Source organism: Bos indicus x Bos taurus, chromosome 18, assembly GCF_003369695.1.
Source record: "Bos indicus x Bos taurus breed Angus x Brahman F1 hybrid chromosome 18, Bos_hybrid_MaternalHap_v2.0, whole genome shotgun sequence".
Classification (NCBI taxonomy): Eukaryota; Metazoa; Chordata; class Mammalia; order Artiodactyla; family Bovidae; genus Bos; species Bos indicus x Bos taurus.
Genome location: NC_040093.1, coordinates 9,734,156 through 9,758,285, shown reverse-complemented (window position 1 = coordinate 9,758,285; position 24,130 = coordinate 9,734,156). Strand labels below are relative to the sequence as shown.

The window sequence follows — 24,130 nt, the reverse complement described above, 5'->3', positions numbered from 1 at the left end:
CCCCTCTGTGTTTGGGCCCTCACCAATCCGAACCAGTGCGCAGGCGCGGGAAAGTTGTCCTAAGAAAGGAAACTTAATACAAGTTCAGAGGAGGAGGAGGAGGTGGTGGCGGCGGCGGGGGCCCAGGATCAGGTGAGCGGGACGTCAGCGCGGGCTTGGAGAGGAGGAAAGAAGAGGGAGCCGGGATCCAGGAGCGGGCAACTCAGTCCTATTCCCCCGACATCCAAGCGTCTTCAGTCTCCCAAATTCTAGCGTGAGTCAGAGAGTAGAACTATACCTCCCAGCAGGCTGCGCGGCGAACCAGTAACGGACCGAGGGGAATGTTTGCTGCGAAGCCTGCTGGGATTGGTAGTTCTTGATCCTCTACGGATTTCAGTCTCTTTGCATCTTCCTTCAGAATCCAGAAGTCGGAGCCCTAGAGGCCCTTCTTCCTCGGGGATTCAGGGGTCTGAGGCCACAGCCCCAACCCTAACCCTTCTCTCTTAGACTCAGGAGTTCAAACCCCCAGCCCTCTTCTCCAAAAACTCAAGCGCTCAGGCCCCAGACCCCTCCTCCCTTAGACCCAAGAATCAGAATCCCCAGACGTCTCCTCTCTCAGGATCAAGGTGTCTTTGTCTTCATTCCTCTTCTCTCTCTAGAGACAAGCATCGGGGCTCCCAGACCCCGAAACTCCCATAAAAGACCTGGGATCCCCTTCCCTCTTTGGGGATTCATTAGTCCTGGCTCCCTCCTCATTCCCGGACTAGGAATTTGGGCCCCAGCCTTCACTTCGCTCTGAACCCTAGAGCCCATCCTCCATTTCCTTCTCTCACAGGTGCCCCCATGGCGGGCTCGGAAGAGCTGGGGCTCCGGGAGGACACGCTGAGGGTCCTAGCTGCCTTCCTTAGGCGGGGTGAGGCTGTGGGGTCTCCCATTCCGACCCCACCCAGGTAAGAGGGAGTTGCCCTCCTTCCTCAGGGTGCTGCATTTGGGATGGACCCCTCTCCAACTCTTGCTCCTGGACTCAGTCTGTCTCTTTCCCCGCCTCTTTATATCTCGCTCTACTCCTTGTCCTGGGGGTTGCAGGGAAGGGCTCTCAGGAGGACAAAGGGACTGCTTGCAAAGAGCTTCTGGGATCACTCTCTGAGGTCCCCTTCCCCAGGAGCCCTGCCCAGGAGGAGCCAACAGACTTCCTGAGCCGCCTTCGAAGATGTCTTCCCTGCTCCCTGAGGCGAGGAGCCGTTCCCCCTGAGTCCTCTCGGCCTTGCTCCCTGCCACTCCGGCCCTGCTATGGTTCAGAGCCTGGTAAGAGATTTCCTTCAATCATCCAAGAACTGGCAGGGTCAGCAGCTTTGATTCTTAAAGCATAGAGAGGATAAGGAACTAGTTTAAGATCACCCAGCTAAGGGAGTAGCTCTGAGGGGTCTCCAGCACCTACCTTCACCCCCGACACCCAGCTGGATTGCTATCTGTCAGTTCTGTGAGCTGCTTTAGGAGAGCTTTTGGTCCCTCTCTATTATCTCTCTCTTTCTACACGTGCTTCCTTGCCCCTAAACTTTTGTAGCCACCAGTACCCCCAGTACTGGATTTAGAAAAGGCAGAGGAACCAGAGATCAAATTGCTAAGATCCATTGGATGATAGAAAAAGCAAGAGAATTCCAGAAAAAATCTACTTCACTGACTATGCTAAAACCTTTGACTGTGTGAATCACAACAAACTGGAAAATTCTTAAAGAGATGGGAATACCAGACCACCTTACCTGCCTCCTGAGAAATCTGTATGCAGGTCAAGAAGCAACAGTTAGAACCAGACATGGAACAACAAACTGGTTCCAAATTGGGAAGGGATTATGTCAAGGCTGTATATTGTCACCCTGCTTATTTAACTTATATGCAGAGTACCTCATGTGAAATGCCAGGCTGGATGAAACTGGAATCAAGATTTCCAGGAGAAATATCAGTAAGGTCAAAAGTGCAGATGACACCACCCTTATGGCAGAAAGTGAAGAGGAGGAGCTAAAGAGCCTCTCAGCGAAAGTGAAAGAGAAGACTGAAAAAGCTGACTTAAAACTCAACATTCAAAAAACTAAGATCATGGCAAATAGATGGGGAAACAATAGAAACAGTGCAGACTTTATTTTTCTGGGCTCCAAAATCACTGCAGATGGTGACTGCAGCCATGAAATAAAAAGACGCTTGCTTCTTGGAAGAAATGTTGTGACCAATCTAGGCCACATATTAAAAAGCAGAGACATTACGTTGCCAACAAAGGTCCATCTAGTCAAAACTATGGTTTTTCCAGTAGTCATGTATGGATGTGAGAGTTGGACCATAAAGAAAGCTGAGCACTGAAGAATTGATGTTTTTGAACTGTGGTGTTGGAGAAGACTCTTGAGAAGAGTCCCTTGAATTGCAAGGAGGTCAAACCAGTCAATCCTAAAGAAATCAGTCCTGAATTTTCCTTGGAAGGACTGATGATGAAGCTAAAGCTTCAATACTTTGGTCACCTGAGGCAAAGAGCTGATTCATTAGAAAAGACCCTGATGCTGTCAAAGACTGAAGGAGGGAGGAGAAGGGGATGACAGAACATGAGATGGTTGGATGGCATCACTGACTCTATGGACATGAATTTGAGCAAGCTCCAGGAGTTGGTGATGGACAGGGAGGCCTAGTGTGCTGCAGTCCATGGTATCGCAAAGAGTTGAACATGACTGACTGACTGGACTGAACTGAACTGTACCCCCAATAGGGAGGCAGGAGACCTGATTTTCAGTCACAGTTGCCTGGCCGTTTTGGTTACATGAACCCTTTTCTCCAGTAGCAAAGTAGGAATGAAGAGGGGTGGGAATTGGACTTGATCAAGAGTGATAGGTAGGTTTTTTCTCACACATGAGCCTGGATAGACTAGTAATGGCTACTGCAGGGGCTTTGTTGAAGAGGATTTCACAGCTGGGGAGAAGAGTTCTGTGATGAGTTGCCTGAAAAGGACAAGGGGTAGAATGGGATGCTAAGGGTCATTAACCTGGGGTGTGCCGTATGTCTGCCTTCCTTAGATGGGATCATTTTCAAGGTCCAAACACTCTTAAGTCCAGCTTGGGGAAGAGTATAAGGGGTTTTTTAGTCAGGTTTGCTCATTGGTCTTCAGTTTACCCCACTCTGAAGTAGAAATCCTTGCTACCTGGCAAGATGATTGCGAGGAGAGAATACCCAAGTTCCCGATGTTGGGTCCAAAGTTCCTAAAGACCCATCGCTGGCTCTTTTCATTCCAGGCCCTGCTACCCCAGATTTCTATGCCCTGGTGGCCCAGCGGCTGGAACAGCTGGTGCAAGAGCAACTGAGATCCCCACCTAGTCCAGGTGAGGTGCAGAGGGGTGCTGGAGAAGGATGCAGGTAGAAGGGTCACCAGGGTTCTGCCCCCAGCCAAATTCTCTTCTGCCTCCAGAATTACAGGGTCCCGCACCCACAGAGAAGGAAGCCCTGCTGCGAAAACTGGTCGCCTTGCTGGAAGAGGAGGCAGAAGTCATCAACCAGAAGGTGATGGGTGGTCTGTTCCCCCTTTAGCTAGGATAGGAATTGCAGCATGGTTCCACACTGGGACCTGAAGCTGAATCTGCATTCTCACTGGATGGTCGGACAGGGAACGGTGGTACAAGGCTTCAGTGAAAGAGTGAGTAGAAGGGTAAGCCAGGGCAATACCTTAAATTACTGCCTTTCATTGATCGCTAGAGGGGGGTGGCTTATAGGCAAAGACTGTGGCCACCAGAAACACATTCTAGGAAAGAAACTGGGACCAGGTGAGGAAGTAAGGGACTGTATGGTGATGGGAAAGGGTGGGAGGTGTGGTTTGAAGCTGCTGATGCTGTTTAGTTGCTAAGTCGTGTCTGAGTCTTTGCAACCCAATGTACTGTAACCCAAAGGCAGCTATCTAAAATCTGAAGACCTGATTGACTATATAGGGCTATGACTTAGAATGTAGGAGAAATGGAAGTTCGCATCAGTTTCCCGCCTGGCCTGATATAGCCAGACCCGGTCCGGTCCGGTCCCCGCGCCTCTCAACGCCTCGGTGAGGCCGGGTCAAAAAAAAAAAAAGAATGTAGGAGAAATGGACTGCCAGAGGGAGTGTGGCTTGTGGCTCTGTCCTGGAATCTAGTTGGCTCAGGAGCTTGGGCAAAGTGTACAGTCTTATTCATTGTACGGTAGAAGGCAAGGTTGTTGTAGACACTGGCTTGGCCTCTGGGTCTCTGGGAAGCCCACAGAAGCGTCGCTATAATATTAGCAAGCTAGAAGGCAATGGCACCCCACTCCAGTACTCTTGCTTGGAAAATCCCATGGACGGAGGAGCCTGTTAGGCTGCAATCCATGGGGTCGCTAAGAGTCGGACACGACTGAGCGACTTCACTTTCACTTTTCACTTTCATGCATTGGAGAAGGAAATGGCAACCCACTCCAGTGTTCTTGCCTGGAGAGTCCCAGGGACGGGGGAGCCTGGTGGGCTGCCGTCTATAGGGTCGCACAGAGTCGGACACGACTGAAGTGACAGCATAGCATAGAAAGTTTAGGGCTTGGCCCTGATTGGCTGTTGGGCCCTTGGCAGGGGCGTGGCTTGGCTTCGCCGGTTCTTGGCCATCTTTCTGGGAGTAGCTTGGCTGAGATCTTATAGTCTAGTTTGTGATTGGCTGATGTGCTGGATAGGGGCGTGGCCTAGAGCGCCAGTAACACCTAGAACTCGCTTGAAGCCACGCCTCCGAGCTTCCTATTGGCTAGCTACGAGGGTGTGACTGAGGCTTACCTAAGCTCTTCCTCTCCCTGTCCCACAGCTGGCTTCAGACCCAGCCTTACAGCGCAAACTGGCGCGCCTCTCTGCCAGTTCCTTCAGCCGCCTAGTGGAACTCTTCTCTAGCCGAGATGTCAGCCCTCGCCCAAGCCAAGCATTACCGTGCCCTGGGCCTCCGCCACCTTCCCCGGAACCCCTGGCCCGCCTGGCCCTGGCTATGGAGCTGAGCCGGCGCGTGGCTGGGCTGGGGGGCACCTTGGCCGGACTCAGTGTAGAGCATGTGCACAGCTTCGCGCCCTGGATCCAGGCCCATGGGGGCTGGGTGAGCCGCCACAGCCTCTCTGGGCTTCTCTTTACCTAATTGTCATTGTATGTGTGTGTATTGGCGGGGAAGGACGGGGGTGGAGTCTTAACCTTCCTTTCAGACATCACGGGTGTTCTCCCGCTTCCACCGTTCGTCCGTTCTGTGTTTGTTGAGCACCTACTGTACACCAGGCACTGCCGTGATAACTGCAGATGCCCTGCCCAGCTTTAACCACTCTGGTATACACAAAAAGTTATGTCAGAAACAAATTCCCTCATCTGTAAAGGCAGGAGAACTCCAATACCTACCTCAAAGGGTTATTGTGAGGATTAAAATGGGATCATCCTTGTAGGTACTTGGTCTTTGTGGGATGACTGTCTGTGCAGCACTGCCTGCGGGAATGCCTTTTCCCCAATATCCCCCTTCCTTGCTTCCTCTGCCCATCTGCTCAGGTATCACCCCCAGTGAGGCCTTCCCTGGTCTTCATTTAAAGTCGCAGTCACCCCCACACCCTCCCACCTTACCATGCTTGCTCACTGCTTTAAATCCAGCGCTGGGCTCAGAGCTGGATGGGGCTCCTGTGTACGGACTAAATGACCTTTGGCTGCTGTCCCCGTCCCCTTGAACATCAATTTCTGGCTGCTTAATGGACACCATCTCATTTACCGGCCTCATCACTGCCAGGCTGTCATTGCTTCACAGACTGGCAGAAACTGGCTAGGTGTGTTTGAGGAGCAGAGAGGCAGCCAGTAGGGCTGGAGCAGGGTGGGTGAGGGGGAGAGGATGGGAGATGAAAGCAGGAGAGGCGGCCAGATCGTCAAGTCTTTAGGCCTTGCGATCATGCTTAAGAACTTGCACACAGAGTGAGCCCGGAGTTGTAGGAGGGCTCTTTGTAGAGGGATGCAAGCTGACTTGGGTGGTCACGGGCGCCCTCTGGCGGCCATATGGGGACTAATGTAGGGGGCAAGGGCGGAAGTGGGGAGCCCCAGAAAGATACCAGCGCTGGTCCAGGGAGGAGATGAGGGTGTATCAGACCAGGGTCGGGGCAGTGGAGAATTCCGGATTTAATTTGGAAATAGACCTGACAGATTTTGCTCACGGAGTGAATGGGGAGACCAAATGGGAGACAGGAGTCGCGGATGATGCCGAAGATGCCGACCTGAGCAGCTACAGAGCTACATCTGATGTCCCCTGAGACCAGGAAGAGCAGAGTAGAGGGGAAGGTGGGGGGCAGGTTTGGGGAGGAGTTAGAGGTGATCAGAGGTGGTTCAGTTAAGGGAGAGAGAACCTTCAGACCTCAATGCAAGATGATGATGGAACAGTGGATATTAGGGTCCAGAGCTCAATGCAGAAGCTGGATTAGTCGTAAGAACATTTTATTCTTTAAGGAATAACAGGCAAGCTTGGCCAGGTGCTCAGGCAAGGCCTTTAGTGGAATGATCCCATCTATACCCCTCAACCACCTTATAGGATTCGATTATTATCCTGGTTTTATGGAGGCTGAGGGAAAGTCCTTTATTCAGGGTGGGGAATTGGAATTAGGACTTTAACGCAAAGTCAGGGCTCTGTATTGTTAAAGCCCCAGGACTCTATTCCCCTTCTTTCAGTCTCTCTACCCCAGCTGTGGGGCTTTGCCTCTCCCACCCACCCCCAGGACCGTTTCCACCCACCCCAGGTCTCTGATCCTTTCTTGGGGTCTCCATCCCTCACCTCTCATCCCTGTCTGCCTCTCTCTGGGTCTCTGTCCCCTCCTCCTCTCTGGTTCCTTGCCTTCCCGGTCTCTGCTCTCACTGGGCCAGCGTGGACACTGCTGTGAGTGGAGGTGGACACTGCTGTGAGTGGAGGACGCCTCTCCGCTCACGGGGATCCGCCACTTTTCCCTTCCAGGAGGGCATCTTGGCAGTTTCACCCGTGGACTTGAACTTACCCTTGGACTGAGCTCTCCCTCAGAAGTTGCTGCAAGATCAGACCTCATGTCCCTGCACCCTCTTTCCAAGCCTTCCTATTCTACTCAGGGCTGTGGGGTGGTGCCTGCCCTGTTTTTTTGCCAAAAAAAAAAAAAAAAAAAACTGTTTAAAATGTTTTCACATTAAAAACTTTTTCAAGTATTTTATTATGTGTTCTCTCAAAAACTAAAGGACTAAGTAGAGGAGATTTGGTTCAGGGACCTCTCTAGTTTATAAATTGGGGAAAGAACCAATATTTTCATTCCTTCTGGAAATATTCATTTGGGGCACCTACAAACTCCTGCCACCTGAACAGCTATCTCCAGAACAAAGCTATGCTCTTCCTTCACGGGGCATCCAGAACACCATCCGCTTCTCATTTTTCTCTTCACACCGCTCCTTCTGAGCCTTTTTTGCTGGTTTCTCCTCATCTACCAGTCTACCAGAGGTTGTCACCCTCTTAGGGCTATCACTGCCTTCACTGAATTATGTCTGTAAATGCCTAAAATGAAAAGTACAGGATTACAAAGGAAGCCAAGTACAGTCAAGCCTCGGTGTTCAGATTCCGGATTTTCGAATCCGCCTCCTCTTGAACATTTGTCTGTAGTCCCCAAACGAGTACTCACGTGCCTTTGCACTCACTGGTAGGCGTGCACGTGCTCAGGGCAGCTAACGATGGGACTGACCCAGTGGGCACCCTTCAGCTCAGGTCGGCGAGGCAGCGCTGCCTTCTCGTTGCAGCTCTCACACTGTGTACACACATCCTTTCCACAGTCTATTCAGTGCCACATTTTTCACGTCTCTGTGCTACTTGTGGTGATTTCGCTGTCCCAAAGGGCCCCAAAGCATAGCCCGAAGGTCCTAGCCAGCATTCCTAAGTGAAGGAAGGCTGCCACGTACCACAATTAAGTACAGTTTGTCGTAGCTCGTTTTCGTTATAGTGCTGTTGGCTGCAAGACCAATGTGAATAGGCCCACTATACATTAAATAATGTCTCTACAAACAAAATACACAGAAAACCTGATTACATTTTGATGGGTTGATGAAAGTGTTGTGACAAGACACTTGTGGCAACCTGACCCTGTATCTCCCCCAGGATCAAGGCTGAACAAGGTGTTCGCCAGTTCAGTGTTTGTGATGACTTTGTGGGATGTAACCAGTGCAAATAAGGATCGAGTGTGGAAATAAAGCTTTCAAGATTAATATAAAAATTAGTGGTATAATAATAGACATGCCTCCTCATTAATTAAAAACACCTACGGTGGGTCTCATAACCATGATTTCTAAGTAGAGCAGGAATGACATTTGGAGATGGATCACTTATGGTCGTGTGACAAATCATACACATTTAGCGGCTTACAACAATGCATTTATTAATCTCAGTCTCTGTGTGTCAGGGGCACGGGTGCAGCTTAGCAGGGTGCTTGGCTCAGGGTATGACTATGCTGCTATCAAGGTCTCAGCTTCAGTCTCACCTGAGACTGGGGGCCTCTTGCCAGTGCTGGTTTTAGCAGAATCATTGCGGCCTCATTAGAGACACCCAACTCTTCAATTTGACTCAGGTCTTCTGACCACCTTTCTAATCACACGAACTCTCCAGTGATCTTGTCCATTTCGTGGTCTATGACCTAATGCAGCACTGGCCAACAGAAATATAACATGAGCCATAGGTGTTATTTAGAATATAATAGTAGCCCCATGAAAGCAAAGTAAAAAAGTTAAATTAATTTTAACAATAATTTTTACTTACCCCATTTATCCAAAATAGAATCATTTTAACATGTAATCAATATAAAAAATATGAATGAAGTATTACAGATTCTTTTCTTACCTGAAGTCTTCAGAATCTGGTGTTTTACAGCCATAGCTTATCTCAGCTAAGACTAGTCATGGCCCATTACTCAGTTGTCCCATGTGGCTGCCATCTTGGAGAAGGCAGAATTTGACACTTGAGACTCCCCCAGTTTTGCTTCCAGCCCAGACCTCCCCGCTGTACTCTCTGTGGTGTGGAATTCACTCAGTCGTATCCAATTCTTTGCGACCCTATGGACTGTAGCCTGCCAGGCTCCTCTGTCCATGGAATTCCCCAGGCAAGAATACTGGAGTGGGTTGCCATTCCCTTCTCTAGGGGATCTTCCCTATCCAGGGATCAAATCCTGGGTCTTCTGCATTACAGGGAGACTCTACCATCTGAGCCACCTGGGAAGCCCCTATACTCTATACCCAGTGACATTGGTTTATTTCCTAATGTTGTAGAGAATGTGTTATAATTTTTCCTTCTTCATAGCAACACAAAAGCAAAAGTAATTGATTGGGTTAACTGGAAATCAGAAAAAAAAAAAAAGATAAGACACGAAAACCCTGCTGAAATATTTGGAGAAATAGAAAAGAAAAAAAAATTCCACACAACATATAAAGATCAAGATGTGGGTTCAGATAAAGTCTCTGCTTTTCAACAGACAACATTAAGAAAAGGAAAAGACAGGTCACAGATTGGGAGAAAAATGTAAAGTCAGTATACCTGACAGAGACCTGTATCTATAAAGAACGTTTACAGTTGATGAATAAGAAAACAACTCTGTTTGCAAAAATACACAAAAGACTTGAGCAGACACTTGACAAAAGAAAATACACAAATAGGGGAACTTCCCAGGTGGTCCAGTGGTTAAGGACCCGCCTTCCAATGCAGGAGATGTGAATTCCATCCCTGGTTGGGCATCTTGCAGCAACTACTGAACCCACATGCTCTGGAACTTGTGCACAACTAAAACCCGAAGCAGCCAAATTAGAAAAAAAAAAAAAATATATATATATATATATATATATTTTTTTTTTTTTAAGAAAGAAAACATGCAAATAGCCGATAAGCACAGGAAAACATGAAAAGGTGCTGAATAACTTGGCGGTCAGGGCAATAATGCAACTCACAACCAGGAGATAATCTCTTCCTACATAGGAGAGTCGTTAAAATTATAGACTGATCTTATCAAGTGCTGGAGGGGATGTGGAGCACCTAGAACTCTCACGCATCACTGATGGAAATGCAAAACGGTAGAACACCATAGGAAACTTTGGGGCAGTTTCTTATCAAGTTAAACATACACCTTGCATAGGACGCAAGCATGTCCTCCTAGATTGCCCCAAGAGAATTCAAAGTGTACATCTACAGAAAGGTTGGGACACGATGGTTTATAGCCACTTTATTCATAACAGCCCCAATCTGGAAACCACCCAGATGTCCACCAAGAAGAAAATGTGATCCAGCCACACAATGGAATACTCCTCAGCAATAAAAAGGGTTGGACAATCGTTATATGCGACATGAACGAATCTTGAAAACATTATGCTGAGAAAAACAAGACAGGCACAAAAGAACACATACTTTTATCGGAAATTTTAGAAGCTGAAAAGATACACTATAGTAACAAAACACAGTAATTGCTTCTGGGGTTGGGTGGGAGGGCGGTGTTGACTAGAAAGGGTCGTGAAGGAACTTTCTAGGGTGATGGATACATTCCACAAGTAGCAGTTACCTTCATTCAACAAGTAACTTTTTCTACAGGTCGAGGGAAGCTACCTGGAGGATGTGGCGACTGAGTTGTGTCGGGACTGACTCATGACGGCCAGACGAAGCGGGTGGGTGTTCCCAGCGTGGTAGGACTCGGCAAAGGCCAAGTGCTTGAGTGGGGTCACTGGGTTTAAAAAACTTGTAACAATTAAGTAGAGGGCTAGAGATTAAATACCTCGATGCCTGAGTCCCATTTCTGACTTGATTCGGGATCCTGGCCAAGACCTCCCTCTCCTTGAGCCTCTCACTGCTTCAGTTTTCCCGCAGGAAAATGGGCACAAGCTCCTTTATTCCCCCTTGGATTCCCTACAAACTGGGAGAGCCACAGAGTGGACGATGAGTGACAGTTTGTTTGAGCCAATCTCTGAAGCCTAAAGCCTGCTTTCCTTTCTCGTGGGCCAATCGTCACGTTCTCCTTGCGGCCAGCCGCTTGGTGGAGGCAGGCCGAAAGCCTCATGACGTCACATCGTTAATAAACCAATAGCAGCTATTAAGAGGCGGGTACTTTTGGTGATAGCTCTATTTCAAGATGTCCGCTCAGCGCAGGGTCCGCCGGGAAGCTTTGAGGCGGTACTGGAGAAGGGGCGGGAACTCCCAGTAGATTCTGCCCAATCGTCAGTCGCGCTTCTTGCGATAGACGGGCAGTCTTTCCCATCCCCGTCGACTTAAGGGGGCGGGGTTCGGCACGCCAGACTAGGCGGGCACCTCAGCCTTGATGGGCGTCTCCTTCGCCCAATGGCTAAATGGCATTTCCACACAGGTCACCTCCGCTACCAATGAGATCTCCTGGCGGGGTCGCGGTGGGCGGGCCGTGGACCCTCCGGTATAAGGCGGTCCCGGGGGAGTGCGGAGAAAGGGGGGGGTCTCGGCGGCCGGAGGAGGAGTAGACGCGGGTGAAGATGGCGGCAGCCGAGGCCGCGAACTGCATCATGGAGGTGAGCGCCAGGAGCGCCGCCGGGGGCGGGGGGCGGTTTGGAAGTCGGTGTTTTACGCCTCCGCCGTGGGGAAGGGGCTCTGAATCGCCGGATTGGGGTTGAAGACCCCCGGCTGTACGGAGGGGGGCGTCGCGTGCTCCGTGTCCGAGGATACCGTTTGAAGTGCGGGTTCCTTAGCTTTCGGGGGCCTGAGGCGCCACGCCAAGCCGAGGGCCTACTGCCCCCTCCCACGTGGAGGAGGGCTGGGGGCGCTTCCGGCCTGGCCCCCACGTGGCCGCGGCACGGTGGGTGGGGAGGGGGTGTGCCGTGCCCGCTGGCCCGGCGGGTTCCACGTGCGGGACAAAGGCCCCGCCCCCGGCCGGGGGAGGGGCGCCCCGGGGGGGGGGGGGCGGAGAGGAGGCTCGGACCCTCCCTCCGAGGCCCCCTGCCCTCCTCCCCGGGGATCGTGACAAGCACCTCGGGGTGGAACTTACGTGGGGACCTCCGCGCAGTAATGAGGCTCTTGGGAGGGACAGTGTGTCTCGACCCTCAACAAACCCCTTCCTGGGACCAGGGCATCTGCTTAGGCATCCGTCCAGGTTTCGTGCACTCTTGCGTTGGGACTGGAGGAAGACGAAGAATTGGTTCCCTCTGGGACCCCTCCTACCCTCCAGTTTCTTGTCTCTGGATTCTCCCCCTCTTTGGGAGCTGGGGGGATGGGGCATGCCCCTGTGACCTCCCTCTGGTCGATGGGGGGGCATCGAGCTGAAGGAGATCTTTCCCGATTAGGCGCTGTGCACCCCCTTGTGGCCATTTCTGGGTGTGTGGGCGGGACATCTTTTTCATGGGGCGTGTCTCCAAGCCCCCCTCCCCGTCGAAGCCCTCCCGGGCGAGGGAGAGAGAGGGAGAGAGAATCTGTCCTGGGAAGGGGGTGTGAGGCAGTGGAGGCAGCGGATTTACCCCCTTCTGGCCCTTCCTCTCCCTGGGGTATTTGTGAAGGTGGGAGGTGACTTCCTCCTCCCCGAACCCCTGTTTGAGGGTCTTGAGCCTGCTTGCGTGAAATGGTGTCCTGTGAGGTGTGATTCTCTTGCAGCTATGTGGGGCTTGTCCTGATGTTGTGTCTCAAGCGCTCTGGGGGCATGTCTGGCGGTGATGTCGGTGGTGTAGAGAAATGGGCCCCCGTGGGAAGTCCCCTCACCCGCCGTCTTTCTGTATCCGCGTCATTCACTGGCTTGGGGAGGATGGAGGTGGGGCTTGGAGCCCAGGGGTTATGTCTGTGATTTCACGCTTCTTGGCGCCTGGAGAGTGCTTGCATCTGGAAGAGCTGTAATCTGTTTGGCCCTCTTATTCTCGCCTGTTAGCTTGTAGCAGTCTCAGGAATGGGAGATGAGGTCCCAAGATGCATACCTTGGGGGGCAGCCCCCAGGAGTCACTCCAGTGACACCCCCCCCCCCCCCCCCCCGCCCCGCCTTGGCTCTCTGCTAAACAGGGCCTTCTTGGCTGGAGGAAATATCTTCCTCAGAGGGGGCTCCAGGACTCGGCCCCTCCCCTGGGGAGTTTCGGGGCCTGAGATGGTGGTTCGAATGGGGAGTAGAGGGGCTTGGGGGGTCCAGGGTTTGGCCTCCTCCGTGGGACTCTGCCCTCCTGTGCAGAGGGTCATGATCAGGAGATTGGCGCTCCCTTGTTTTGTTTGGGACTCCCTGAGTCCCAGGCAGGAGCTAGCAGCCCACGTGCCAGCTCTGCTGGGGGCGCCTGTGTGCCACACCTCCTTTCTGGAATCCTCTCAGATGAGAGACTGCTTTGCAGAGGTGGCAGATGCCCAGTGGGTACACCCTGCCAGTCCCTTCCCCCAGCTACGAATGGTACCCCAGGATGAGGCTTTGTGTCAGGAAGTGTCATCTAATCTGGGGAGATTAGACGGTGAGGGGGAGTGACAGCTGGCAGTGCCCTTGTGCCCGGCGGGTGCCAGTTCCTTTGGCCTGGATGGGGGAGGCGCGTGTGCTCAGGTGCCTGGCCCAACAGGGGCCGTTGTGGGGGCAGGCCGCCATCTCTCCAGCCGCAGCTGGGACAGAACCCCCTCCCTGCTCCCCCCACATCTCCCACACCCCTGTTGAAAACAGCCTTGCCTCTTTACTTGTTCCTTCTCCCACCACTGCTCACAAAGGAAAAACAAAATTGTAGGAAACATATCTTTCTCCCCCAAGAGCCAGAGTCGCCTGGCCTGGCCCTCCCCTAGCCGCTCCCGGTAGCTAATCCTTTCTCCGTGTTACTCTCTCCTAGAATTTTGTAGCCACCTTGGCTAATGGGATGAGCCTCCAGCCGCCTCTTGAAGAAGTAAATATCCTTTTGTGAGACCCCTTCCCACATACACATATCTCCTCACATGTCAGGCCCTTTTTAGTGGTCTGACTGATCCCTCTGGCTTCAAATCACTCTACCCTTGGCCCCGAAACACTTAGTCCAGACTCCGTCCAGGTTTTGGCCCCCACCTGGCCTCCCCCAGTACTGTGGCTACTTCCTTAACTCCATTTACAGCCCCCCACCCCACCTTTGTCTTTCCCCGTGTCTGCCCTGCTTCTGCCTTCCTCTCCCCTCCCTTCCCCAGCTGTGGGCTGAGCTAGAGACGGGGGCAGAGAGACTGGAGAGATGGTAGGCCTGGCTGAGGTATTGGGGGTGCCCTCCTGGATGGTGTTCTGGGGGTGGGGGATTCCTGGGAGAGGCACGACGGCAGCTGGGGGCTGTAGGGTTGCCGTGGTACGGTTTGGGGAGTGTTCTGTATACTCCAGGGAGCAGTAGAGACCTGCCTGGAGGCTTCCGAATCTGTGGGGAGCCCCCAGATGTGACCCCATTTGCTCCCATTCACCCCCTCCCAGGTCTCCTGTGGCCAGGCAGAAAGCAGCGAGAAGCCCAACGCTGAGGACATGACGTCCAAAGATTACTACTTTGACTCCTACGCTCACTTCGGCATCCACGAGGTGAGTATGGACAGACAACTCCTAAGGCTGCCGAATCTTCCGGGGGGTCATGTTGGGGAGGGCTGGAGCTTCACCTCTGACGCATGCGCACTCCCTTCCCTGGCAGCGGGCCACCCCCTCTGCGCAGGCAGAGCTCACACTCCGGGGTCGCCTCGCGCAGCCGTTGCCTGGGAGACGGGGTTAGCCTGGCGCTCTACCAGTCCTCTCCTGGGAGGCCGCCGTGGGAGCGCGCATGTGCGTCTGAGACGGCAGCCTGAGGTCAGGGCCTACCGGTCTTTGCCGCCCTCTAGTGATCGGCAGCGGCACTGTCCCCCAGCGGCTCGAAAGTCTTCTCCACCCCTTTTGCATGTGGTGGAGGCTGAGGTCCCAGAAAGCAGCAGAGATGGGGTGGGAAAATTTTTCTCTTTCCTTTTTTTTTTTAATTGTTATAAAATATGCATAGCAAAATTTACCATTTTCACGTGGGCGGTTTAGTGGCTTTGGCTTACTGAGGACTTTTTAAAGTCAAGGCTCTACAGGGAGGCGGCAAGGGTAGAAAGTGCCTAAGATAGGATTTTGGTCCATCCAGTCCAATTTCATGTAGGGAAACTGAGGCGTGTGGAAGGGAAATAACTTGTCCCAAGGGGACTAAAGCAGGTTTGAGGACTGAGTGCTGGTCCTCAAGCTGATCAGCGTGTTGGAGGCCAGGACACCCTGGTTTTCGGGACGCCAGTCCCCTCATGATCTCTTTGTTCCCACCCCTGCCAGGAAATGCTGAAAGATGAGGTCCGCACCCTCACATACCGCAACTCCATGTTTCACAACCGGCACCTTTTCAAAGACAAGGTGGTGCTGGACGTGGGCTCGGGTACAGGGATCCTCTGCATGTTTGCCGCCAAGGCTGGGGCCCGCAAGGTCATCGGGGTGAGTGTCCTCGGTGGCCAGCCGGGCCTGGGCCTAGGGACGGAAAGGGGGCCCCTTGGGGCTCAGGGATTGGGTGGAGGGGAGTGGGGGCGGAGGGTGGGACTTGGGGGGGTCTCACCCTCCCTTCTTCCTGGGCCCCCAGATCGAGTGTTCCAGTATCTCTGATTATGCGGTGAAGATCGTCAAAGCCAACAAGTTAGACCATGGTGAGCCCAGGAAGAGAATGGGGTCTTTGGGGAGGGAGCAGGGGATCCCAGCTTCCCTGGGGCCCCTCGGCAAGGGAATGGGGGCCATGGAAGTCAAATTCAGGCGTTCATCCCCTGTGGGCTCTGGGCTGCCGACAGCCCCAAAATCCAGCCTTCTCAGAACCCATCACCTGATGAGCCATCTTAGAATCTGCATGTCGAAGTCACAAGCTTAGTGCTTCAGTCTTTTATTTAAAAAAAAACAAAAAAAAAGTTCAAGAAGCATCTTGAGTTTTTTCAGTGAGTTGGCACATGAAGCCCATAGTAAGAAGTCTCCCGCCCGCCTCTCAGCCACTCTTCTCTAAGTGCAGCCAGCTCTCCCTCCTGGAGAGGTTCATACCGGTGAACAAACAAGCGTGCGTATGGTTCTGCATTCACGTGCTGGTTTTTGACACAGATGGTGTTTCATATGTGCCCTTTGCGATTTTTGCCTGTGTATCGTGTAGTTTAGCACCTGACACGATGTTGAGAGGATCTTGCTTTTTGATGACGGCCATCCTCTATTTGCACATACACCAGCTCTGTTAACCAAGTTCCTGCTCATGGGCATTTGAGCTTCCAAGACTTCCGTCCCCCACGTGTAATGTCATCATCAGTCATATATGAACTAGTGTTATCTGTGAGGTCAGTTCATAAAAGTCGGGTTGCATGGATCAGAAGTGGAAGAAAGTTGGGCAGAAGGTGCCACATTGCCCTTCCCACCTGCAAGGTTTGAGGGGCGGAGAACATGGGAACGTGGGGTTTTTTGATATGAGGGCCCTTGGCATTCTAGAAGCTGAAGGGGTTTTTTTTTAAAAAAAAGAGAAACTAGTGTAATGAACCCTCAAGTTCCCATCACTCAGCTTTAAATACCTCCTTTTGAAGCAAATTCTTTTTTTTTTTGCAAATTCTGACTATAAATCCTGCCATGTGTCTCTAGTAGACAAGGCTGTTTAAAAAAGCATGACCACGGGAATTTCCCGGCAGCCCAGTGGTGAGGACTGCTTTCACTGCTAGGGCCCCACTTCGGTCCCCGGTCAGGGACCCACAAGCTACACAGTGCGGCCAGAAAAACTAAACATGGCCATGGCTGTTAGCGGCGAAATCTCTTTAAAAAATTTACTTTTCTGCGTCAGGTCTTGGTTGCAGCGTGTGGGATCTAGTTCCCTGACCAGGGGTTGAACCCCAGTCCCCTGTATTGGGAGCACGGACTCTTAGCCACTGGACCACCAGGGAATCCCATGGGCTGACTTCTAGTAGATTTCAGGAAGGGCGCTGCTCTGCCCCGTACAAAACCCTGACCCAGAACCAGGTTGTCTGCAAATGGTTTGGCACCAGGTTCCCCATGAGTGTGTGAGGCGTGACGGGTAAGAGGGTGGCCGCCTTTCCCATTCCGTGTCCTAGAGCGAGGGGCTGTCTGCGCCGGGTCCTGGTCCTGCCTGTTAATGGCTAAATCTTAACGTCACCTAATACCTGATTCATGTCAAGTTCTGTTTCTGCCTCAGAAATATCCCGTGATGAATGAATTTTAAAACTTAAGTTGACAGGGTGTGGCTTCAGCTCACAGAGTTCTTTAAAGATGCCCCAACACAGCCCCCAGCCCTTCCTTGAGAAGACAAGGCTGTCCCAGTGGGGTCCCCAGGCCCTGGGGTGTCCCCACCGCCCCCAGGGGAGGCAGGCAGACGGCTGTCCTCGGGGCTGGTGGCATGTGCCCTTGTCTGCCCCACAGTGGTGACCATCATCAAGGGGAAGGTGGAGGAGGTGGAGCTCCCAGTGGAGAAGGTGGACATCATCATCAGCGAGTGGATGGGCTACTGCCTCTTCTACGAGTCGATGCTCAACACTGTGCTCTATGCCCGAGACAAGTGGCTGGTGAGGTCCCCGGTGGGGCGGGAGCAGCTCGTGCAGGCTGGGGTCCTGCTGTTGAGCCGGTGTGGGGGTCCAGGCAGAAAAGGAAAGCCATGCTCGGTACTTCCCACCACGGGGACTGAGTACAGGGGCTGGAAGACATCTACACGGATGTTAGGAGGCCCACGGGCAAGATGGAGGAGGCCCAGTACCAGAGGCTAGACAGGGACAGGGAGATGGTGCTGGAAAAGAACCACAGCAGGCCAGAGGGATTAGGAGGGACTATGGACCCAGGTGCTGTCACAGCAGGCCTCCCAGGGAGCTGACCGAGACCTGAACCCTGGACGGGGAGGAGCCACATGGGATCTGAGGGGCAAGGCACACTGGACAGAGGATTTTGGGCAGTGCAAAGGTCCTGGGGCAGCAGCGAGTTGGCTGTGTAGGGAACCTGCAGTAGAACGAGGATCTGGAAGGAAGTTGGAGGTGAGGGGTGGAGGGGTCTATGCAAGTCTCGTGGGACCTCATGGACGTGTAAGACTGCTTTACTCCTCAGAGGGGCGAGGTTAGGACGGGGTCTGACTTAGATGCTCCTCAGAGCCATCAGGCAGCTATCTGGGGAGTAGACTGAGGCTGGGGACCAGTGAGGAGGCCACAACAGGGGCCCACCTGGGAAATGCTGAGCCCAGACCAGGGCGGTGTCGGGTGGATAAAGAAACAAAATGGGGCAACCTTGCCCAGTCCCCCCATCCTTCACGCCCTTGCCCTGCTCCCCGTAGGCACCCGATGGCCTCATCTTCCCAGATCGAGCCACGCTGTACGTGACGGCCATCGAGGACCGGCAGTACAAAGACTACAAGATCCACTGTGAGCTCGGGGCCCGGGGAGCTTACGGGGTGGGGACTGGCTGGGTGCCGGTTACCCCGTGGGCTCACCGCTCCTCCCCGCCTCCTCCCCAGGGTGGGAGAATGTGTACGGCTTCGACATGTCTTGCATCAAAGACGTGGCCATCAAGGAGCCCCTGGTGGATGTGGTGGACCCCAAGCAGCTGGTCACCAATGCCTGCCTCATCAAGGTGAGCGGGTAGGGTGGCTGGGGGTCGCTCAGGGTCAGCCCAAGAAGAGCCAGCACCTGGCCCATGTGTGGGACCGTGAATGCTTGCTTGTTTGAGGTCTCGGGAGCTTATATACACACGTGGGTCCCTGATATACCGACAGCCATCATTTTTTGAGGATCCCCTTCTCAACCCCAGTATCAACTCTCACAAGGATACGGGAGGCAGGCCAAACTGGGTGGAGGAGGGAGTTTGTGGACGGAGATGGGGAGGGGCAGACGCCCTGACTGGGCACGCCTCTGTGGCCTGAGGCAGGACCCCCAGTTTTACCCTGAGCAGTCAAAGGATTTTAAGCAGGGCTGTGACGTGATCCGTTTCTAGGCTGTCAGGCTGTGTGATAAGGGATGTGGGAGGAGAAGGCGGGAGCCATGGAACCTTGTTAAGATGCTGCCACAGCGGAGTGGGGACACTGGCTGGGGGCAGGCATTGGAGAGTGGAAACTGGGTGATTCTCCAAGGAGCGGTACTCCTTCTAGGAGGTCGACCTGTCAGATTCGGGGTTGGGGTTGGGAGAGCAGGGGATCCAGCTGGGCCCCCAGGTTTGACCGCTGGGCTGGAGGTCAGGGAAGGGGGCTCACGAGGCTTTTCCCGCAGGAGGTGGACATCTACACAGTCAAGGTGGAAGACCTGACCTTCACCTCCCCCTTCTGCCTGCAAGTGAAGCGGAACGACTACGTGCACGCCCTGGTGGCCTACTTCAACATCGAGTTCACCCGCTGCCACAAGAGGACCGGCTTCTCCACCAGTGAGGCGGGGCGCAGGGGCGCGGGCACAGTGGGGCCTGCGACAGGAGTGGTCAGAGGGAGCCCCGGGGGCCTGGAGGCTTCTGACAGCAGCTCTGCCGGCCAGTCCGAGTGCACGGTGCTCCAGTCTCTGCGCCCGAGAAAAAGCCCGTCCCAGGCTTGATCGGGGTGAAGGGACCACAGTCACTGCGCAGTCAGTGGGCTCTGGAGGGCGAGGGGGTCCCGAGGAGGGAAGGTGGGGGTGGGGAGGGACAGGCGGCGAGCTGGGTGGGCCGGGCTGATGCCGCCCACGCCCACCCCCAGGCCCCGAGTCCCCCTACACTCACTGGAAGCAGACAGTGTTCTACATGGAGGACTACCTGACGGTGAAGACAGGCGAGGAGATCTTTGGCACCATTGGCATGCGGCCCAACGCCAAGAACAACGTGAGGCTCTGGGGCAGCTGGGGGGTGGGCTCGGGCACCTCTGCCTGTTCTGGGGCCCGGGGACCTCTCGGCCCCAAACCCGCCAGCTAGCCTGCTTACCCTCTGTTCTGCAGTCATCTGTCTGGCCTGTGCCCCTCACACTCCCACCCCCGGTCTGCCTGTGACCAGTTTCATTGAGCACCTACTGGAAACCAAGGGACCCCAGGGACCCAGGCATGATCAGGCCGGACCCCTGCTGTTCAAGTTCTAGACACAGGAGAGTCATGTCAGTGCCAGCTGGTCATGACTTCTGTGCTCAGCTGGGAAAGGGGCCGGCAGGTACTGGAGCAGATGGAGACAGGGCCGGAGGATATCCTGGCCCAGGAGTGGGAGCGAGAAAGGAAAGGAGGGCTGTTTCATCTGCTGAGATGTGGCGGGGAAGCAGGTCTGGGAGAAAGTCAGGAGCTCAGGCATGGGTGGGAGGACTCCTGGGTTGGCGGGAGGAAGGTCTGGAAGTTGAGGGGCGTGGCCTGAGCTGGAAATGTCAGTGGAGCAGGGAGTGGCACTGCCTGAGCTTGGAGGGGAGACCCCAGGGTGGCCCCACTTTCTAAGTCAGGGAGGAGTGGCACTGCCTGAGCTTGGATGGAAGGGAGACCCCAGGGTGGCCCCACTTTCTAAGTCAGGGAGGTAAGAGCTGGTTTCAGCAGCTGTTCTCAGCCAGGGATGGTATTGCCCCCCCCCCCCCCCCCACGTCATTGTCTGGAGACATTTTTGCCACAGTTGAAGAAGGGGCACGGCTGGCATCTAGTGGACAGGCAAGGGAGCCGCTCCGTGTGCAGGGCACAAGATAAGACTCCCTCACAGGAAAAGAGTGGTCTGGTAGCGAAAAGGCTGAGAAAACTCAAACCAGAAATTGAAAGAGACCCAAAGAGGGAAGAGGGACCCAGGAGTGACGTGCAGTCAGGTCTGAGGAGGGCATCAGTTCTTGAGGTTGTTGGTGGCTTTGCCCCAGTCTTTTCAGGGGTTGCTGGGAGCCCAGGCCACAGGGTGGGCCCCAGGAGGGTTGGCCTCCAGGAAGCTTTGGAGGAGAGGAAGAGGGGGGCGGTGGGGTGGGGCCCCAGAGTTTTTTGAGAGGAGGAAGTTTGCTAGAAAGAGGTTTGTTTCTTGTAAAAGAAGAAAGAAATAACTTTTGCTGATAGGGTTGGTTTTGATAAAGGAAATCTTAACGATGCAAGAGACAGCAGTTGCCCCTCCCTTCCCTCTCCACCCCCCACCCCCCAAGGCAAGGGATTGGCTGGGTTCCAGGTGGTTTTGAGGATGTCACGTTGAAAACCTCACGGGGAATCGGGCACCCCGGGTCAAGACAGATGCTGGGTGTGGGAGCAGCAACACGGCGTCTCCAGGGAGGGGGTGTGGACCACTGGGGGCCTGCGGCACCTCTGGCGGGCTGTGCTGTCCTCCTCCTTCCCCCCGCTGCCCTCTGTCTCTGCCTGCCCTGTCCCAGCCCCCCTCATGGCCGCACTCTCCCCACAGCGTGACCTGGACTTCACCATCGACCTGGACTTCAAGGGCCAGCTGTGTGAGCTCTCCTGCTCCACTGACTACCGGATGCGCTGAGGCGGCGCCCGGCTTCTCCCACCCCAGCCAGGCTGGCCCTGCAAGGGCCCAGGGGCTGTGGCGTTCTTAGGCGGTTTCGGGGCTCCCCCTTCCTCTCCCTCCCTCCCACAGAAGGGGGTTTTAGGGGCTGGGGGTGGGGGGGGCACATCGTGACTGTGTTTTTCATAACTTATGTTTTTATATGGTTGCATTTACGCCAATAAATCCTCAGCTGGGATGGCACCTCAGCTTCCTGGGGGGCACGGTGGGGTCGGGGTTCTGTCTGCAGGTGTCCAAACCACCCAGGACACAGAGACAGCACCCGCTGGTGGCTTCAGGTCTCTGTTACCACTTCTGTGTCTCTGGGTCTTGCTACCTTTCCCCAGCCTCCTGGATTCCACAGCCTCCACTCTCAAGTCCCACCTGGCCCTCAGCTCACTCACAGGGTGGTCTCCACTGGCTCTCAGAGTCTGCCCCCCGCCACCCCCATCTAATGTCTCCTCCTGTCACAGGGGCCTCTGCCGGGCTGGGGGAGGGCTGGGGTGTGGATTTCCAGCACAGCTGGCCTCTGAGGTTTCCCAGAAGCCCTCTCTCACGCCTTCCCCCATCACACACATTGTTCCTCTCGGGCTGTTTTTTCCTGTCCAGGACCCTCCAAGGCCAAACCAAGGCTGATTGGCAGTGCCTGCTGCCCTGCCCTCTCCACCTGGGGAAACTGAGTCGGGGGTGGGGGGGCGGTTCTTTGTTGGGGTGGCTGCCTGCTTCCTCCCTCAGCCTGGCTTGGAACTCAGGGGGTTCCCACCATCTGCCCCACCTTGGAGATGCACACTGAGACCCCACTGGCCTTCACCGCTCCCAGTGACTGGCTCTCCAGCCTCTGCTGCAGACGTGGTACCTGCGCCTGCCCACCCTGCCCTTCCCAAGGCCATGTCCCAAAGTCACTGGCCCCCTAGGTCTCTGTCCACACGACCTGGATCACCCTAGACAGAACCCATGACCTTTCCATGACCTTCCTACGGCTGCTTCAGTACAGCTGAAATGCTTGGCCTGCTGGCACCCCACACCCATCTGCACACATTCCTCTTCTACCAGCATGGTGTTAGGGTCCAAGCTGACTCCACGACTTGAGGTGCCTCAGTTTGCCGCCTGTCCCAATTGTCAGTGCCCCGCATTGCCCAGCCCCCGCCCTGGAAGTCGCCTGTCCCTTGACATTGCTGTGCCAAAACAGCAGAAGAGGGTGAAGTCGCGCCTTGCAGCATCCCCGCCCCCAGTCCTTTCCTGGAAGCCCTAAACTGCGTCGCCACTCGCAGGTGTCGGCTGCCCCGCCCCTCCTCCTTCCGCCTTAAAGGGGTCGCGTCTCCCGGGGCCTCCCAGGGGCATCGACGGCACCGCGGGTCCCGTGAGGTCTCCTTGGCCGTGGTGCGGGAGGTGGGCATTCCGAGTCCTAATCCTGCCCTTCTGGCGTGGTGTGGCTCATTCGGCCTCAGTTTGCACGGTCTGAGAAGTGGGGCCGCCCTGATTTCCTGACGCTAAAGAAGGCGCTCAGGGCATTTTCCAGGCCCGGGGAGGGGGCGGGGCCGCACCCCGGAGGAGCCGCTTCGCCCACCGGTTTCTCAAACGCCGGTCCGCCCCACCCCCACGATGACCGCCCACATTCTCTTGCTGTTGCTCGTCGCCTCCTCCATCCTGGGGGACCCGGACTCGGCGGGCAGGTGAGAAACGCCGAGGGCAGCGGGGACGGGGCGGGAGGGAGACCGCGGTGGGTGTGCGCCCTCTCTAGGCCGTTTTCCGCTTCAGTGGAATGGGAAGTTGGCCAGGAAACGGGCCCCGCCCGTCTCGGAGTTCTGGGTACCCCCCGATCCCCCTTTCTCGGGTGGGGTGTTTGAACCCGGTCTTCTCCCACGTTCCATCCCCAGGCGGTCCCAGCCCCAGGTCTCCCAGCAGCGCGGGCGCCTCTGTTCCCTGGGCACGTGCCAGACCCACCGCCTGCCAGAGATCATATACTGGCTCCGGTCTGCCTCCACCAAGGAGCCCTCAGGGAAGGCTGGCCGCAAGCCTCAGGATCCCCACAGCTACGGGCGCCGCCGGCGGCGCGAGGCCAGAGTCCCGCTACGTTTCCAGGACCCCAGCCTGCGGCAAGGCCAGCGCAATGCCCACCTCGCTGGCTGATGCTGGGCACATCTCTGCACGTCCCCTGACTTCAGTTTACCCATCGTGTATTGGGGCCGTGACCTCAAGTTTCAAGACCCCCTAACTCCACCTCCTCGGAGGGAGGGCTGGGCTGGACTGGGCTGGACCCACGTGCACACCGGCCCCAGCAGGGACAAAGAATATTAACGACCAGAACTGAATAAAACGAGAGTTCCGTGTTTCGGTCGGCTTGTCTGTGCCTATTCTGGCCTCCCAATTTGAGCCGTGTCTGTAATATATTTTCCGCTTTATCCAGGCAAGTCCACCCCCCAACGGAAGCCCCTCTGATTAACTTGAATCCGACCCGCTGTAGCACCTCCACGCCAACTCAGTCCCTACAGCTGCATCTCCCGTGGGTGGTTTTGGTGGGTCTACCGGACCCCAAAGCAGTCCCCTCCCTCCCCTGGGTGGTGGGGCTGAAATTCGCTCCGGCTCCCACGCGCGTGGGCTGAACTCTAAGCTGAGCTTCTTTCCTCGAAGAGAAAGGAGAGAAAAGAGACAAAGAGTGGACTCCGGAGCCGAAGAACATGGGGTTCGGAGGAGAGGTGCTGCGTAGAACAGGGGAGGCCCAATGGTGGAGAATCAGGCGGGTAGGAGTCTGAAGGCAGGGGATGCAATGGAGGGAGGGGATTGGACGCTGCAATTTGAAGGG

At 54.8% G+C, this 24,130-nt stretch overlaps 3 protein-coding genes and 1 long non-coding RNA gene across 9 annotated transcripts; 3 read left to right on the top strand and 1 right to left on the bottom strand.

Annotated features, from left to right (window-relative positions):
• The first annotated feature begins 22 nt into the window (after positions 1 to 22).
• Positions 23 to 7,126, top strand: BCL2L12 (BCL2 like 12). 3 transcript variants are annotated; one of them, XM_027515128.1, is made up of 7 exons: positions 23 to 132; positions 815 to 929; positions 1,142 to 1,284; positions 3,249 to 3,335; positions 3,422 to 3,513; positions 4,797 to 5,075; positions 6,945 to 7,126. In XM_027515128.1, exons 2-7 carry the CDS (start codon positions 823 to 825, stop codon positions 6,993 to 6,995), a joined length of 759 nt encoding a protein of 252 aa, XP_027370929.1. In that variant the 5' UTR covers positions 23 to 132; positions 815 to 822; the 3' UTR covers positions 6,996 to 7,126. The 3 variants fall into 3 exon arrangements, with proteins under 3 accessions (XP_027370929.1, XP_027370931.1, XP_027370930.1); XM_027515130.1 differs by lacking the exon at positions 23 to 132 and adding an exon at positions 178 to 253; XM_027515129.1 differs by lacking the exon at positions 23 to 132 and adding an exon at positions 383 to 605.
• A 1,224-nt stretch (positions 7,127 to 8,350) lies between these two features.
• LOC113876190 lies at positions 8,351 to 10,997 on the bottom strand. Its single transcript, XR_003506436.1, has 3 exons — positions 10,747 to 10,997; positions 8,835 to 8,928; positions 8,351 to 8,642 (listed from the first exon to the last, which is right to left on the bottom strand). It is a non-coding gene; the product is annotated as an uncharacterized LOC113876190 (long non-coding RNA).
• A 402-nt stretch (positions 10,998 to 11,399) lies between these two features.
• PRMT1 (protein arginine methyltransferase 1) lies at positions 11,400 to 21,526 on the top strand. Of its 4 annotated transcripts, none has more exons than XM_027515126.1 (12): positions 11,446 to 11,506; positions 13,766 to 13,823; positions 14,019 to 14,134; positions 14,359 to 14,460; positions 15,208 to 15,363; positions 15,506 to 15,569; positions 17,317 to 17,459; positions 18,212 to 18,299; positions 18,392 to 18,507; positions 19,140 to 19,290; positions 19,592 to 19,713; positions 21,226 to 21,526. In XM_027515126.1, the coding sequence occupies exons 3-12, from the start codon at positions 14,132 to 14,134 to the stop codon at positions 21,307 to 21,309; spliced, it is 1,029 nt and encodes a 342-aa protein (XP_027370927.1). In that variant the 5' UTR covers positions 11,446 to 11,506; positions 13,766 to 13,823; positions 14,019 to 14,131; the 3' UTR covers positions 21,310 to 21,526. The 4 variants fall into 4 exon arrangements, with proteins under 4 accessions (XP_027370926.1, XP_027370925.1, XP_027370927.1 ...); XM_027515127.1 differs by lacking the exon at positions 11,446 to 11,506 and adding an exon at positions 12,419 to 12,484; XM_027515124.1 differs by lacking the exon at positions 14,019 to 14,134 and having other exon boundaries at positions 11,426 to 11,506; positions 13,766 to 13,819.
• A 39-nt stretch (positions 21,527 to 21,565) lies between these two features.
• Positions 21,566 to 23,660, top strand: ADM5 (adrenomedullin 5 (putative)). The gene is made up of 2 exons (XM_027515133.1): positions 21,566 to 23,000; positions 23,205 to 23,660. The coding sequence occupies exons 1-2, from the start codon at positions 22,930 to 22,932 to the stop codon at positions 23,455 to 23,457; spliced, it is 324 nt and encodes a 107-aa protein (XP_027370934.1). The 5' UTR covers positions 21,566 to 22,929; the 3' UTR covers positions 23,458 to 23,660.
• The last annotated feature ends 470 nt before the right edge of the window (positions 23,661 to 24,130 follow it).

Coding starts and splice junctions, on each gene's coding strand:
- BCL2L12 (XM_027515128.1), top strand. CDS start 823: ATGGCGGGCTCGGAAGAGCTGGGGCTCCGGGAGGACACGCTGAGGGTC. Junction 3,514..4,796: donor CAGAAGTCATCAACCAGAAG/GTGATGGGTGGT, acceptor CCTGTCCCACAG/CTGGCTTCAGACCCAGCCTT. Junction 5,076..6,944: donor TCCAGGCCCATGGGGGCTGG/GTGAGCCGCCAC, acceptor TTTCCCTTCCAG/GAGGGCATCTTGGCAGTTTC.
- ADM5 (XM_027515133.1), top strand. CDS start 22,930: ATGACCGCCCACATTCTCTTGCTGTTGCTCGTCGCCTCCTCCATCCTG. Junction 23,001..23,204: donor GACCCGGACTCGGCGGGCAG/GTGAGAAACGCC, acceptor TTCCATCCCCAG/GCGGTCCCAGCCCCAGGTCT.
- PRMT1 (XM_027515124.1), top strand. CDS start 11,471: ATGGCGGCAGCCGAGGCCGCGAACTGCATCATGGAG. Junction 11,507..13,765: donor CCGCGAACTGCATCATGGAG/GTGAGCGCCAGG, acceptor ACTCTCTCCTAG/AATTTTGTAGCCACCTTGGC. Junction 17,460..18,211: donor ATGCCCGAGACAAGTGGCTG/GTGAGGTCCCCG, acceptor TGCTCCCCGTAG/GCACCCGATGGCCTCATCTT.